We start from the raw sequence: 17,130 nt of genomic DNA on the forward strand, positions 1-17,130 counted from the left end.
TTTTGATACAGAGAGAAATAAAGTTGTTAATTGTATCATATTTTTCTAATATAAGAATTTTGAGACAGAATAAACTAAGTACTTACATGTACCATAAAGTCCAACTTGAGAATTTTGAGACAGAGAAAAACCAAAGTACTTAAATATATCATTGGCTCCGATTGGAAATATTGAGACAAAGTAAAAAACAAAGTACTGTAGGCCTATTTGCATGTGTCTATAACTTTAGAATTTCGAGGCAGAGAAAAAACAAAGTACTTACATGTACCATGGGTTCTGACTTGAGAATTGGCAATAACATAGAAGAAAGCAATTCATCTTCATTCGTTGGTGCAATTTCCACAATTTTTAGATTCTGGTCAAACGTATTTTCTATTAAAATTTGAGTGACAACCTGAAGGGCATATGATGTAGATAAAGTTTCCTTCGAGAAATATGGAATAAACTGGAACGTTTCCAATTTGGGCGGTGCTTGGCTCTGATGTCGTAGAGGTACCAAGTTCAACTTCAAACCTTGAATTTCCACTCCTCCTGCCTTTAATATATTAAGTTTGGGGTATCGGAATATGGTATGACCTATTAAATAGAAAAGAAAATTATTTGTTTTTAACATGATAAATTTTGTTATCACTCATATTTTAGTACAAGTAATTAGAATTAATACATTGCTGTTTGAAAAAAAATGTCAATCCACTTTCTGTATTGAAAAGTATTCTAGTTATGACAGCACGGTACATAAATTGGAAACAAGAGTACAAGAGAGACACATGGAGGATGACAAAGTGAAAGAAAAATCCAGCAGCAGCACAAAGGTCTCGAAGGGCGGTGTAAAGCTCCCCTTTAGCAAAGTTTCATTATTTTTATTCATACATAAAAAAACTTCAAACATCTGCACTTTGCCCTTACATTAATATGTGAGGTGTTCCCAGAACACACGGGATTCAAGTGCAGTAGCCAAAGTTGTGAGAAAAACAGACAAAGTTTGTACGCTCAGAGCTCTTAAATGAAAGTTGTCCAAAATGATCAAAAAGTGGACTTGAATCCTTTGTGAACTGAAAGGAGCTTTAAGTAGAGATCTTAAATAGGAAATATGTCCAAAATGACCAAATATTTGACTTGAATCCTTTGTGCGCTGAAAGGAGCTTCATATAGAGATCGTAAATACGAAATATGTCCAAAATGATCACAAATGGACTTGAATCCTTTGTGCACTGATAGAAGCTTTAGGTAGAGATCTTAAATAGGAAATATTCCAAAATGACCAAATAATTGACTTGAATCCTTTGTGCGCTGAAAGGAGCTTCATATAGAGATCATAAATACGAAATATGTTTAAAAGGACCAAAAAATGGACTTGAATCCTTTGTGAACTGATAGAAGCTTTAGGTAGAGATTTTAAATACAAAATATGTCCAAAATGACCAAATATGTATTTAAATTCTTTGTGCACTGAAAGGAGCTTCAGATAGAGATCGTAAATACGAAATATGTCCAAAATGACCACAAATGGACTTGAATCCTTTGTGCACTGATAGAAGCTTTAGGTAGAGATCTTAAATACAAAGTATGTCCAAAATGACCAAAAGTGGATTTTAATCCTTTGTGCATTGAGCGCCTCATATGTATTATATCTATGCTTAGCTCTTTATATTTGAAATATATATAATATTGCAAATAAAAAAGGGATAAAAAAACATCACACATTGTAGTGAATCTTTTTAATCTTAACGCTTCTTTCACATTAAGGCGGCGATTTGCCGTCGCCGCTCGCGGCAGTTTGCCGCATGAGAAATGTACCCTTTTATATTACGCGGCGTTTTGCCGCGAATGAAAAATATGCGAGCAGGGTTGCTGTGCAACTGAAGAAACAAAATCTTGTGACTCTTGTCGTGTTGTGGTGGTTGCAATGGAGAGACGCAAAAAGTGTCTTCTACTCGCCTTGTTAAGACAGACAGAAAGCAAAAAAAAAAAAAAAAAGTTTACCCCTTTTTTAAGAGAAGTTGTATCTTGAAAGAGATTTTTCTATACTGTTTTCACAATTGATAGACTTGAGCAAAATAGCGGCCAGGTCTGGATATTTAAAATACCATCCCGATATTCAATTATTGTGACTGGGAGTCGGTGGTTGAGATCTATCCCAGAACCCCAAGTCAACACTCAACCACTGAGCCCAAGGCTGGTCTGTAGGTATTATTATTATTATTATTATTATTATTATTATTATTATTATTATTATTATTATTATTATTATAGTATTTCGGGTTTATTCGTTTGTTTTAAGCGTTCCGACTATTGACTCTAAAGCACTGCTCTAGTCCTTGAATTCAAGGGACTATTCAAGGAATTACACCCATAGAAGTGTTAAGAGTTATAAAATATATATAATACGGTATATTTATTAAATATCACATAATCAAGGTGATGCTAAGGTACATTGCTAAGGTACAGTATTATTACTAAAATCCGGATTACGAATTTTTATGTAACAAAATATATATAGCAAAATAGTACATAAATGTATAGCAAAAGACTGTAAAATATGCAATGTTGTTGACATATTTGATAGTATATATTTCAATTTTGGAGCACAAGAAATTTATAAAATTAGAAGCTCATTTGCTCAGCGCTGCCCGCACATATATCCCAATCTTCTATTAAATAAAAAAAATAATTTGTATTGATTTGGACTCTTTTTAATCAACGACCTATGGATTCGACACTTCGGTAGTATCGATCGTTTTCGATTATTTTTACATATTATCTTTTCCCATATATTGTATGTAACAAGTTTGGTTAAAAGCACAACAGGTGTTCTAAGCTAGAACATAACCACATATACAAACACATTTTAAACACACACACATATATATACGTAAAACACACACACATCCATATTATCGCAACCACTCTACTCTTTCCTGGCAACACTTGCTACCTCCTCCAACACCCAAGCGGCAGATCGCCGCCTGTATGTAAAGAGCTCCATTGCTTGCAATGGCTTGCTTCCCTATACGCGGCAATCTGCCGCTCCGCTTTCTAGCAGGGAGAGGCGGTTGTTTTTCCTCGCCGCGAAAATTTGGGGCGACCGCAGCGCATATATGAAAAGCTCCATTGCTTGCAATGTCTTTCTACCCTGCGCGGCAGTTTGCCGCCAAATGGGAAAGGGCTGTAACTCTTCAAGTTGGGAGAAGGAATATGTACTCGCTATTTAAATAATACCTAACTTATGAACGTAATCTAAAGCCCGCAATTATTAAACGTAATCTTAAAAAAATATATCGGCATTACTCCTATATCTACGTAGTTTTCTTTACAGAGCATTTTACACAAAGCTCAGCTCAGATAATACACAAAGACACAGCATTTTTCTCGCCGTCGAATCATTAAGTATAAGTACACTTCTTCTCTGAACAAATTAATAACATAACAATTTTAATACTTCGTATAATTGAATTTTTAACTAAGGTTATATTAATAATTATATATAGAAACATGTTCGAAAAATTTCTGCACTAGTATGTAATTTCTCATTTATATATATAGTAAACAGTAGATCATTCTCTAGGATGCTTCATTCCCAGGTTCCTCAAGTGAATGAACTGTACAAAATCACAGAGAAAAAATAGATATCATAACTAAACCTCCCCTGGCAACAATGAATGTTGTAAATATATATATATATATATATATATATATATATATATATATATAAAGAAGTTGAGTGGGAGAGAGGTGGAAGAAATATAGTATCCGAATCTAGTTTTAGTGCATTATTTTTACTTTTTGTCTCTAATAATATTTCAGACCAAACTATTATCTAATCTTTTACTTTCACGTTTGAAGTTTACTTCAAGTTTTAATGATAATTTCATAGGAACTACATCTTCCGAAACATATGTGTCAGAAAGAAACAATAGAAACTGAATATGAATGCATTACCTTCTTTTTGGTCGAATATTTTTGTCATATTTCTATGAGCTTTCGGATTGATGATAAGCCTCTGGATTCCTGTTGGCAAATACAGTTCTCTAGAGTTCTTTGACACAATAGAAAACTGAAGCATTGTATCAATGAAGCTTGTCCAGTTTGACAACCACTGTAATTTGCCACTGATGCCTATGAGGAAAGAAATAAAAACAATATGAAATATAACAAATACACTGAAATCACTCTAAAATATATTTTCTGCAGCTTCTATTCAACATATTAGAGCTACATATACTATTTATGTTGCAGGTAAACTCATATAGTACTAGTTTTTTTTTTTTTTTTTTTTTTTTTAATTCTTTAAATTCTCTTGAGAAGTATAAATTTAAATACACGTTTCAAAAGTTTCCGAATTTTTCAAAATTTCATCGAATATTTGTTTCTTTCTTTTCGCGTATATAATAATTGTAGTGGATTCCAATAAAGATTTTGACAAGTTTAAAATATTATTTAAATTTTTATTAATCACTTTTTTTTAAAATAACAATAATATGGATTTTTAAAAAGAAATAAATTGTTTTGTTATTGAAATTTACAAAATACAATATTATACGGATGTTACATAATATATATATATATATCTTAGGTGAGTGTGTACAGTGAGGCAACTCTCAAAATTTGATTTTGAGATAAACGAAATTTAAAGTGTTGGTTTCCGTGTAATTGCAAGTTACCTCAAGATATAGTCAAGTTACTTCGCAACCAGTGCCCAATATGAGATACTGCTCTATATACACAGGTGCGGAAGTGTATGGGCTTTCGTCGTACCTAGATAACTCAATTTTCACAATTTTGCAGATATCTTTCTTTACACACGTACCTGATATATATATATAGGGTGAACCTGAAAGATGTGCACAAACTTCGGGAGATGATTCGTGATATCAAAAGAAGACAAAAAGTACTCTCACTCCTTGTCAAATTCCGCGTCGTGTACAAGTGACAGGGGTGCCAATTTGGAATCGACAATCGAATCCTGACAATTGAAACGGAACAGTAAGATATACACAAACTCTGGAAAATGATTTATTATATCAAAACAAGTTAAATTTGGATATGAACATCAGCAAAACAGTACATTTGGCAGTTGCGAAGACAGAGATAGTTTGTGCACATCTTTCTGTTTCCTTTCCAATTGTCAGGATTCGATTGTTGATTCCAAGTTGGCACCCCTGTCACTTGTACACGAAGCGGAATTTGACATACGAATAACCCTCCGGAGTTTGTGCACATCTTTCAGGTTCATCCTATATATATTAGAAAAGGAACAAGAATTACAAATCAAATTCCAACCCTCTGTCGTTTAATTCAACATTTCTATATCCAATAGGTATGGTATGACATTTCTTACATCAGAACATAAGCTTTGAAATATTATTCAGATATTCCGTTACAAACACTTGAAAAAGAAATTATGTGTTTCGAAATATCGCTAATTTCACAAACTCATGTTGCTGCTTTTTTTTTTTTTTTTAAGAAAAAACCTTATTTAATTACATTAAACACATTACATTACATTAACGTCGTGTATACTTACCATATGAAAATTCTATTAGAGGATTTCAATATGAAGGTAGGGCGACAAACTGCATCAAACCGAATATAGGGAATAAAAGTCTGTATAAGGAAAGCAATGACAACGGCGTTAGACTCTTGAACTTTGCAACGTCTAAAAACTTTATCGTGAAGAGTGCAAAATTCCCACATTAAGACATTCATAAATATACTTGCACCTCACCAGATGGCAAAACGAATAACTACGTTGATCACATTTTAGTAGATAGTAGAAGACAATCTAGTATAATTGATGTTCAGTCATTTAGAGTAGTGATGCCAACCTATGGGAAATATCCCATATCGTGGGAATTTTTGACGTTATTTTCTCGGAAAGGGATAATAAGCAGCATATATGGGATTTTTCGAGAAGATCGAAATTTACGGCTTATTCATTTAGATATTGTAAAAAGTGACTAACACAGAGATTTTTTTTTAAATATTATGGCATACTTTTAATTAGTACAACGTGGGAAATTCACACGTAAAATGGGATTTTTTGCCTCTCGACATGGGATTTCATATTGTTTCAGGTTGGCATCACTGATTTAGAGGAGCTGACTGTAACACTGATTACTACCTGGTAACCAGTGCCGGATTTAGGTTTGATGGGGCCCTAAGGTATTGAAAGGTGCCCTTTATACGTCAAGCTTTCTTTTTCAGCAACAAAATCTTGCCGTTTTCTAAGTTTGAATATATGCTATTTGCTAATTTATGGACCTAATGGATACCTAAATGTTCCTAATGGATATCTAATGGATACCTAAATGTTCCTAATGGATACATAATGGATACCTAAATGGATACCTAAATGACTAATGGATACATACCTAAATAATTTATGGACCTAATGGATACCTAAATGGAAACAAAGGCCCATTACATGCAGAGCTGGGAAATGAGGGCTACATTATAAGCGGGGCTGTATAACAGGGGCCTCATTACAAGTGGGGCTGATAAATAGAGTCCTATTACTTGCTTCATAAAAGCCTTGTATATAACAATACAAAACACCATTGTTGTGAATGTGTTTTATCTCATTTGTTTTTTCTTGTTGTTTGGAAATTATATTACAATCAGTTATTTTTTCTTTAAATTTTTGGGTTCCCAAGCGAGTGTAACCCTAAGCTATAGCTTTTCTAGCTTATATGTAAATCCAGCACCGCTGGTAACAGTGATTATAAGAGAGAGATTATCGTTGAAAAAGGAAATTCTTCAGCATCTGAAAACGGAGAAGTTTAATTTAAAAGAATACGAGGAGGGTCATGCGAGAGAGGAATACCCGTTTGAAGTGTCGAATAGAGTCTCGGTTTTAGAAAGTTTGGAATCCACCGGTATTGAAGATACTTAGGTTAACATTAGGGATAGTATTAAAAATCTTATTAAAAGAAAAATTAAGGTGCACGGAAATACGTAGTTACAAACCATGGTTCGACAAGGAATTGCACTAAACTAGCAGAGAAGAGAAAACAGCCAAAACTGAGTTGGCTACAAAATCCGAACAATAGAACTGCACAAACTTTCGTTGACATGAGGCGCGAAAATTCAAAAACTTGAAGAACAAAGAATGTAATTTTTGAAAGCTAAAATTGTTAAATTTGAAGACAATAGTAAAAACAAAAGTTTTCGGGACATATATAAGAAAACCAACGAATTCAGGGAAACTATCACCGAGCGCTTATGTACAAAAGAAAACGGACGACTTCTCACGCATACGGATAGCATTTTGAATAGATGGAATTGTCTTTGAAAATTTGCAACAAAAAATAATGTATGTGAAGAAAATGAAATGCATATCACAGAACAGTATATTTCAAAGTCTAACCGAACAGGAATAGAAATTGATATAAAGAAATTAATGAAACACAAATCTCCAGGTATTGACGAAATTTCTGCTGAGTTAATTTTACTTCAAAGGGGTGGGAGGAGTGAAACGAGATACACAAATTCATTCTCCTCGTCTAGAACAAGGAGAAATTGCTACAAGAGTTAGAAGAATCCATCTTTGTTTCTCTTCATAAGAAAAGCAACAAAACTGATTGTAATTTTATTATCAAGGCATTTCTCTTCTGTCAACATCCTATAAATCCTCTTAAACATTCTATTAGTAAGATTGACCCCATGCGGAAAAGAAATTGGAGATTATCAGTGCGGATTTTGGCGAAGTCGATCAACTATCGACCAGATATTTACCTTTCGTCAAGTACTAGTAAAGAAACGGGAATACGTTAGTCTGGGGCATCAATAAGTTATTAAGAATAAGTTATTGAGTGTAGAAAGACACACGACCCTATTAGAAGGAAAAATTGTACAATATTCTTACTGACTTTGAAATACCGTAAATGCTAGTTGGATTAATTAAGATGTGTTTAAATGAATCCCAATGTAAAGACCAAGGAGGAAAATACTTGTTCACGAGCTAACACGTCGAGAATCACCTGAAACAAGGAGATGCGTTGTTCCCATTATGTTCAATTTTGTTTTGGAATACGCTATAAGAAAAATCAAAGATAGCAACCAAGGCCTAAAGCTAAGCGACACTCACTAGGTAATGGTTTATGCTTGTTTTGTAAATCTGATAGGGGATGATGTGAAAACAATAGAAAGAAATGCAGAGGTTTTACTAAACTCCTGTAGAGACATGAGTTTAGAAGTAAGTGCAATGAAGGGAAACTAAACACTTTGAAGTTCGCCATGACCGTACTTCGACATATTATGGATACATTAAAACATTAAATAATACTTTAGATAAAGTGGATACTTTCAAATATCTACAGTCAACATTAACAGATCAAAATCATATCCACGAAGAAATTAAATGTCGACTGAAAGCAAGAAATTCGTTTTATTATTTAGTCCAAAATATTTTGTCTTTGGGAATCCTGTCAAACAATTTTAAGCTTAAAATATATAAAATAATAATTATGCCTGTGCTACTGTACGGTTGTGAAACACAGTCGCTTTCTCTGAGGGAAGAATACAGACTGAAAATATTAAAAAAAAAAAAAAAAAATCTGAAGGCGAATCTCGGACCTAAGAGGACGGAAATGGTGAATGGTGGAGACTTCACAACGAGGAAATGTATAATTTGTACGGTTTACCTAACATTGTTAGAGCCATTCAGTCTAGTCAGGTGAGCAGGTCATTTAACTAAAATGGAAGGATGGAATTGCTTTCAAAATTTTAACTCCAAACCCAAAAGACCATTAGACAGAACTAGTCGCAGATAGGACAACAATATTAAGTGGGTCTCGCAGGAAAAGGAGTAAAAATTAGAAACGGGATCCAGTTGGCTAAGGACAGAAGTCAAAGGAGAGCTTTCGTAATGCGGCATTAAACCTTCGAGTTCCATAAGCCATAGAGTTAGTTAATATCCTGCATATTTAACATATATTTTCTTAATCGTTTCGGTGAATAACTCTAGCACCCTCAGAAAATCGTGTAAGTTCTTTTTCGAAAAGTCCTTGTACTAGTACTCTTTTTTCTATCTCGTTTTCTCATTTGATTGGTCTTTTAGAGGCGAATTACATAACCAATTTTCAGAGGATTTTGGAGGCTTAACGTAAAGAAACAATTTACAGACCGAGTAATACGTTAAATGAATTTTTATTATTTCTAATTTTAAAATTGGTGTTTATTTATTTTTTTTTTAACATTATAAGTATACAAATAAATCTATGAAGCTTACTTCTGTTATCTGACTGGAGAATTCCTTTGAAGACGCCATCAAAATCATAACCTCTCAGTCTCAGCTCTTTATAAATGTCAGTTGTGTCGAGGGGAAGTAGATTAGAGTCTCCATTTCCCGTAGGAGGATCGAAATCTAACATTTCTTTCTCAATATCTTCTGGTCTGTAGATACGCCCTGATACGATCACTGAATTTGATTCTGAGATCTCAAACTCACCGCTTCCGTTCAAAATATTCACTTGCAGTCTTACTGGAGCTAGAAATAAAATAATATAGCAATTTTATAATAAGAAAAATATACATTCACATAGAGTTACAGTGAGAACATGCACACATTATTATACAGGGTATTCCAAATAAAACCGGCACGCCTCACGTACCAGTTAATCATTTGTAGTTAAAGTGCTTGTGGGGTGACAACACTGTTTCGAAGTGTACACTACATTTTATTGGAAAGTTGAGTGCAACAGTGTGTTCGTGCGTCAGTTTTGTTGAGTCGATGCAATGTGTTATGTGTTGAATCAGTGCTTGTGGTAACAAGAAACATCTGTGATAGAAATGTAACAGAAGGACAGACTTGTCAGTAGAGGCTTTTGGCCCCCAAGGTCCCGACCTTAACATCGTGTGATTTTTATTTATGAGGCACACTGAAAAGCAAAGTGTATAGTCATAATCCTTACATAATAGGCGATCTTAAATGGAACAATACTAGAGAAATTAACAACATCACGTCTGCAGAATTACAGAGTGTTGTTGGTAACGTCATCAAATGAGGTCAGCGATGCCTTGATACCCATGGCCACCACTTCTAGCATCTCTTATAAACAGGTAACTGTTTAACGTTCCTATTATCTATTCATTGTTAGCTAGTTCATTGTTGCTGTTAAAGTGTTACTTGAATCTCGTAAGTGAGGCATACCGGTTTTATGTGGAATACCCTGTACTACATCTTAAACCTCAATTATGCAGAAATGTATACACTGTACTTCAAATTATCAATTTATCTTACAATATTTGAAATTAAAATAGATATATATTCGTACATATGTTTTTTAAAAACCATATTTGGAAGAAGAAAAAAGTGTTTCCAATATTTTATAATGTCATCAACACCATTATGTAAAGTAAATTATAATATTAATACTTACTTTGGCGTGGGAGGCTCAGGTTCGATTCCTAGCGGGATCTCATGTGGTTCGGATTCCACGTTAAGCTGTAGATTCACGTCTAATATAGCCTCGCTGTTAAAAGGAACGCTAAACTCAAATTTGTGAATTAATTAAAACATACTTTACAGTATTCCAAATTTTGAAGCATTTTATTTTCCTTCCGTGATTTTGATAGCTTTTCTTAATCTCCCTAATCTTTCCCTTTTTATCAAAGGAACGGAGTGAGGACAAAAAGTTACAAATTCGAAATAATATCATGCCAGTGTTATTATTATAATTGAAATATATATATACCGTGAGTACAATGTCTAATTTTATTATGAGAAATATTTCTCGGTTTGATTTTGGAAAATCTTATCCTAAACTGAACGTACTGGGTGTAATAGTATTCAAGTTTGTAAAGAAATATTAGAAAACTGATAACTTATTATTTTTTATGTTATGTTTATCTTTCAAATCATATAATAAAAAGAATATTTAGAAAACTGTAATTATATAATTTTCGTGCATTGAGAGAAAAGAAATGTGTTTAAAAAAAAAAAAAAAAAGCTCACTGATTCAGACTTCTTCAAATTCAAAATAATAACGATTACTTTATTAAACTTTCAAATATTTTGCTTTTTTCTTACTTTTAGTTATAACAAGATGGATTGGCATGAATTTTTGAACCAACCCTCGTATTATTTCAACGTCAATTCTTGGAAATGAAATGCGACTAATCAACAGTTGAAGGAGAACAAAGCTCAGGAATTTCTCTCCCAAAAGGTACCTCACTTTTCCAGACAGTCTTGCTTCCTCCCGCCAGCCCATATATGGTTGAGGTATTTAGCTACTCTCGTGGTATCCGCCCACGCAGAAGCCCTCATGACGATGACAGAGTTTTACGTGACAATGTGAAGTCTATCAATGATCGTTGATTGTACAACTTATTCGAACAATCAGTGTTTTTAATGTGATTTCTATTAACCTATGAACTATTCATTATATATTATTAACAATATTATGAAGCAAAAACTTAATGTTTTCTACGAACTATATTTTAATTTGTCAGTGTATTCTTGCGCTGCTAGCTGGCAACGATGAGGAGCGCAGGAGAGCATTACTCACTCTCGCAAGATAGGAGTCATCGGGTGAGAGAGGACATTCTTTTTTTCAATATGTAAAGGGCAGAAGAAGAATACTTACTCGCTATGTAAAAGTCAACGTTTGTATGTGTTAGTACCTCTTACACAAACGAAGACATTTGTGTTCTCAAAATGTGAAGATGCTAGTGTATATACTCTCAATAGAGAGAGTATAAGTTTCAAAATATAAAAGTAAGAATCTTTTATAATATCAAGCTAGTGCAACGTATTGAATTTACATTTTCAAATATTAATTTGCATCAACTTTAAGTGCAACCTATAGGAAGAATGTAATGAATCTATACTACGTAAATCCTGATAGTCAACTGTTCAAATGGTAGTTTTCACGCCGCCTAATGAAAACAAACATGTCTTGTGAACTTTCTACAGCGATCGAAGTGAAGTTTCTGCAGTGGACTGCATAGCCACTAACCGATTCATCATCCTCGTTCGGTCGAAACCTCGCGTAGTATCTCGGTATCGTTCGGTCGGTAAACCACAGTGATTGGGCCATCATTCTTTTCGTTTAAGTGAAATATTGTGTTTTCATAAGCTTGTAAATGTTCTATATTCAGTGAAGATAAAATTAAATATAAGTGTTTCTATAATATCTTCTTTTTCAATATGCAGTGAAAGCAGTTTTTCATAATGTCAAAGTGTGTGATTTATATTGTCTTTCTCAGTTAATGAAAAATATTACTTTTTATAGTGTACATGGTTTAGATTAAAACCAAACAGGTAAGGTACATCTAAGCAGTGGAGGTCAAACATTACTTTCGTCTCCCACTATCCATCTGGCGTAAATCATGCATTGCTGTCCCACTTTGTATTCTCTTACAGCCAACGAGCAGCATATCTTAGAGCTGACGCAACCGTGATGGTGGGTATACGGCTCATGCCTCTGATGTTTAACGCCCGAATCCTAGGACCGTAGAAGTGAGACTATTTGTTTACTTGCCAGTTCCTTATTGGATCTATTAGTCTTTTACAAATGAATGATGTTAAGGAAGACTCTAAAAGAGATCCAAGGTTCGAATCCCAATATTATTATATCTGGCTTTCGTCACGTAAACAAACTCCTTTCATATAGTTCGGTAACGTATATTTCAGAACTTTTATGTTACGTCCAGCTTTGTTGAGCATATGATCTGTCTATTTTATATTTTGTGTTCCGCAAACGCCTAGATAAACAGGTTATATGGTAAGTGTTTAATATAATAAGTTCATACAATGTTTTTTTTTTTTTTTTTATCTTAGTATAAATATCACGCTAGGTCATAATTATGTACGTTTATTTTGCATTAAATAAGTCACTTTATGTACTCTTGATCATAAGCGTCCGCAGAATTTTGAGCCCTCTATTTTCAATTTTGAGCCCTCTATTCGATAGAGCATCAAAAACTATCTGAAAGAACTGATAGAATTTTTCGCGTCACTCTTGCCGTTCCTGAAGTATTGGCCAAAGAAGTTCGGATTTCGGGAGATTTAAGAAGCAATATCTTTTGAACCGTAAGTCATAGAGATGATATTTTGCTAATTATTCAATTTTGAGCCCTCTATTTTGAGCACATGTCTTCGTAAAACAACATATCGTATAACGTTTTAACAGAAGCCTTAAACAAAATATGTGGAAAAAATTTAGTACTCAAGGATATTATAAATGGATAGATATATTACAAGAATTGTTTAATGAGTATAGTACTAAAGTACATAGAACAATTGATATAAAGTTTATAAAAGTTAATAAGAAAAATTAATTCTTTTCAAGTTGGTTCTGCCAATGTTCTTGGAGCATTCTTAACTGATTTGATATGTATTTCGAAGAACTGAGCCCCTTTCGAAAATCTAGAAAAAGTTGTACCTTTTGTCCCGCTGTGGTCGCCCATATACACAGTGGATCCCCGCTGTGTGGTAGTATCAATGAAGTAATATTTATAGTCCATGAGTTTTTTTTTTTTTTTTTTTTTATTATTTCTTCAGATTTTTTTGAAGCTGATTTAGATACACGCATTAACCTATCTTCTACACATTAGTACAAAGAAATCTCTCTGCTATTTGTTTTGCTTTAATGAAAAACGCTGTGTTGATTTTGAATTTTAAGAAGTACGTGCTTCTTTCAACTACACTGTTAAGGTTTCTTTCCTTTTATACATTCTGTTTCAACTTCTTCGAAACAAAATATTCAATTTAATATGTAATTATCCTTTCTTGAAGTATATTCTTGAATGAACGATTCTCCCACAATTATTTGCTTTCGATTATCTATTGCTTTCGAGACATGTTTCTTGATGTTTAATTGAGGAACTTCTTTATTTAAATGAAGAAAAGAAGTCACCAATATATATTTTCTCAAATTCAAAACGAACAAATTTCTCTCTCAAATTATCAAATACTACAATTTCTTCCAGTATAAAGATAATATCTTTGTCCAAAGTTTTAGCTTGGCCATCGGTAACCCTCTTTGCTATTTACAGTGGTTTTTTTCTTTTATTTCGTTCGTTTTATATTTTTCTGACTTAGACATCATGAATAATGAAAACTTCGTATTATTGTAAAAAGAAGCAAAAATTAAAAATCTTAAAATTGAATTAAGTTCAACTCATTCTGATATCCGAGTCACAGTAGAAATAGCAATAACAAACTTAATCTTACAGTTTCATTTTGGTCTCTCGTCTTCCATAGGTTTGCTTTTCTTTAAATAAGAATGTGCTGAAGTTGGATAAACATACATCATTTCGGATATTCGACTTCGAATTTCGACTTCTATGTATGTGTGTTATAACCTTAATTTGTACAGTCAGTTATATATTTGCTCTAAGTTTGTTAAAATAGAATTATTGAACTACTTAAAACATAATTCACACAATAAATGTCCAAATGATACCACACACAATAAAAAAAAATTTTTAAACTTAAACTTTAAAAACATTTTTGTCCTGAAGATTAAAAAGATTATTTTTTATCATTTCAGTGTGTGTGTGTGTGTGTGTGTGTGTGTGTGTGTGTGTGTGTGTGTAAGGTAGAAAGAGACAAATATATGAAATGAATTACTTACCACCATTTAATAGAAATATTCTTACATAACATCAAACGAAAGCCCATACAGCGTTTTCGCTAAACGCTTCATAAACAGAAAGGGAGGAAGTAGTAAAGAAAAAAAAAGAAAGAAAAAAATAATTCAAAAGTAGTTTTAAATCGTCCTTACGAGAACCATATGTGAAGAGAGACCCTATTCCAATATGGCATCCACTTAGACGCTTCACTGCTACTTTTCTCTTGTTTTTTTTTTTTTTTTTCTTTCTTTCTTTTATTCCTGCTTCAGTTTTTTCCTATTTAATGAAACATTAGCGAAAGTGATTAAAGCTCATTTTCTGACGTTTGTGATAATGGTTTCACTATTTTCTTGGTAAGTGAAATTCACCAAGGAAGGTGTTCAGGATTTGGTCATTTTCTTCGTTATGAATTTGAGAAGGACATAATGGTGAGTTCTGTTCTTCATTCCAACACAGTTTGTTTCACAGTTAAACGTCAAGAAATATGTCACGAGAACAACTGAAATCGTAACCAGATAATTGCTGAAACAATAGCATAGTTGTGTTATTTTAATACACTCCCTAACCATTACTTCTTATGGTCCATCACTTCGTAGTGCATTTTCCATATGAAAGTTATTACCAAATATGAACTAAGATGAAAACTATGTAATTAATTTTTCCATAAGCATCTAATATGTGATGGTCGATAACGACATTCACAACAATTTATACACTAATGATTTTCTAGTGTAAATATACATTATCTAAGTATTCCACTTAAGTTTGTATAATATGAGAATTTTCTTAAGTTGTAAGATCATTTTTTATTATAACAATGAGATGTAAAACGGATCTGTGACATTGAAATTTACAAACCTTCTTTCGTAATCACTGTGTCTCGATGAATTTGAAAGTTCTCTATTACAACTGGGTAGTCCTCATGAGACGCTCCATTGAGTTTGGAGTAAAATTTCCAAATCAAAGTCTGAAAAATACAAAATAATAATAATAATAATAATAATAATAATAATAATAATAATAATAATAATAATAATAATAATAATAATAATAATAATACAGAGATGTATCAAAAAGTAAGGTGAATTTGTCTCTAAAACCCTGAGTTTTTTGTGCAGCTAATTAATTTTTTGCATGTAGCAGATACCAAGGTGAGGAAAGCCTTCTACGTCAACCCGTCTGGTACCTACAGGGATTTAAAGATGGCACATCGACTTGAACATTACTCTAAGGAGGAGGTGCGCGGTGTTATTCGTTTTTTCTGGGCCAAGGGCCGAAACCGCCTGACATTCATCCAAAATTGGTGGAGGTCTATGGAGAGAGAGAGCGTTATGTCGCAAAGACAACTGTCATGCAACTTTACTCTTCTCTCTTCATCGCATCAATGTCACACACATTCTTGTCGGTGATGGATGTTGCTGGTCTGTTACTTCTGTCTTCATCTGTTACAGTTCTTCTACCACTTGCGACGTGTTGCATCACACATACACTTGCTTTTGCGACATAAGAAGTCCCAACGAACTGAGAAAAATTAAGTTGTTCTAGTCATATTTCTTATGTTTTCTTTTGATATGCTGATTTTATAATCTTTATAATTTCAAGACGTGCTGCGTATTCATTCAAATGAATATTACCATGAAATATGAAGAAGAATATTATATGTGATTATTTCTTCTCAAACTGTTCACCTAATACAGTAATACAAGCAAAAGAAGCATATAAATATGACACAGAGATTTATGGATTCGTTATCAAGTATCATGAATATTTAAATGCAAGATTTTCAATTTTATATTCGTTATTATGTAAAGCTAATATTCAAATATCATGTTCGAAAGTTTGAATTGATTATTTGAGGCAAGGAAAATTAAACACAGCTTTTCGAAATATTTAGTTCTTATAATGGAAGTTTAATTTTAACACTTCGAATTTTGAATATGTTACCAATTACTGTATAATTTGCAATGTAAACGTTGCATATTAACATTTGATAATTCTCGAATCTTGTATCCATTTATATAATCATATTTAAATACATTTTTAATTTTATATTCACTGATATAATGAAAATTTTAGAAGATCGTTACGAATCGTTCCTTCATTTATCGTGCATTCGTTACCAAATATCAGGTAAAATAATTATTATACAATTATTATTATACTATATTATTAATTATACTTATTATTATTATTATACTATATTATTATTATTATACTATACTATATTATTAATTATATTATATAATTATTATTATACAATATTTTGAACTGAATATCCATTACGTATCATACTATGTAAATATATCATGTATTATAAAACTTTTGAATTCTGTATTTATTATTAAAAACAATGAATAAAATACATCGTTTCTAATTTTCTATTTGCTATAAGGTACTATATACTGAAATCAAGATTCCCAATAAAAATAAATAATAAATAAATCATAAGCCATCATGATTTCAACGTGTGCCGAAGAAAAACAAAATTTATGTTTTCTATGTTACATAACTCATCCGTATGTCATTGCACAGTTTGAAAATTTATTTCTGTTA

The 17,130-nt window shown here is 32.5% G+C and overlaps 1 protein-coding gene across 2 annotated transcripts in view; it reads right to left on the minus strand.

The window, feature by feature from the left end:
* Window positions 1-17,130, minus strand: part of LOC145680337 (fatty acid synthase-like) — a 248,780-nt gene that overhangs the window by 68,303 nt on the left and 163,347 nt on the right. For both annotated transcript variants that reach the window (XM_081750725.1, XM_081750724.1), the window contains exons 16-19: window positions 15,436-15,544; window positions 9,230-9,487; window positions 3,940-4,116; window positions 263-576 (exon numbers count right to left, since the gene is read on the minus strand). In XM_081750725.1, the coding sequence (XP_081606851.1) occupies window positions 263-576; window positions 3,940-4,116; window positions 9,230-9,487; window positions 15,436-15,544 (858 nt within the window). The remainder of the gene's footprint in view (window positions 1-262; window positions 577-3,939; window positions 4,117-9,229; window positions 9,488-15,435; window positions 15,545-17,130) is intronic.

Source organism: Thermobia domestica, chromosome 3, assembly GCF_964235325.1.
Source record: "Thermobia domestica chromosome 3, izTheDome1.hap1.1, whole genome shotgun sequence".
In the NCBI taxonomy this organism is placed as follows: domain Eukaryota; kingdom Metazoa; phylum Arthropoda; class Insecta; order Zygentoma; family Lepismatidae; genus Thermobia; species Thermobia domestica.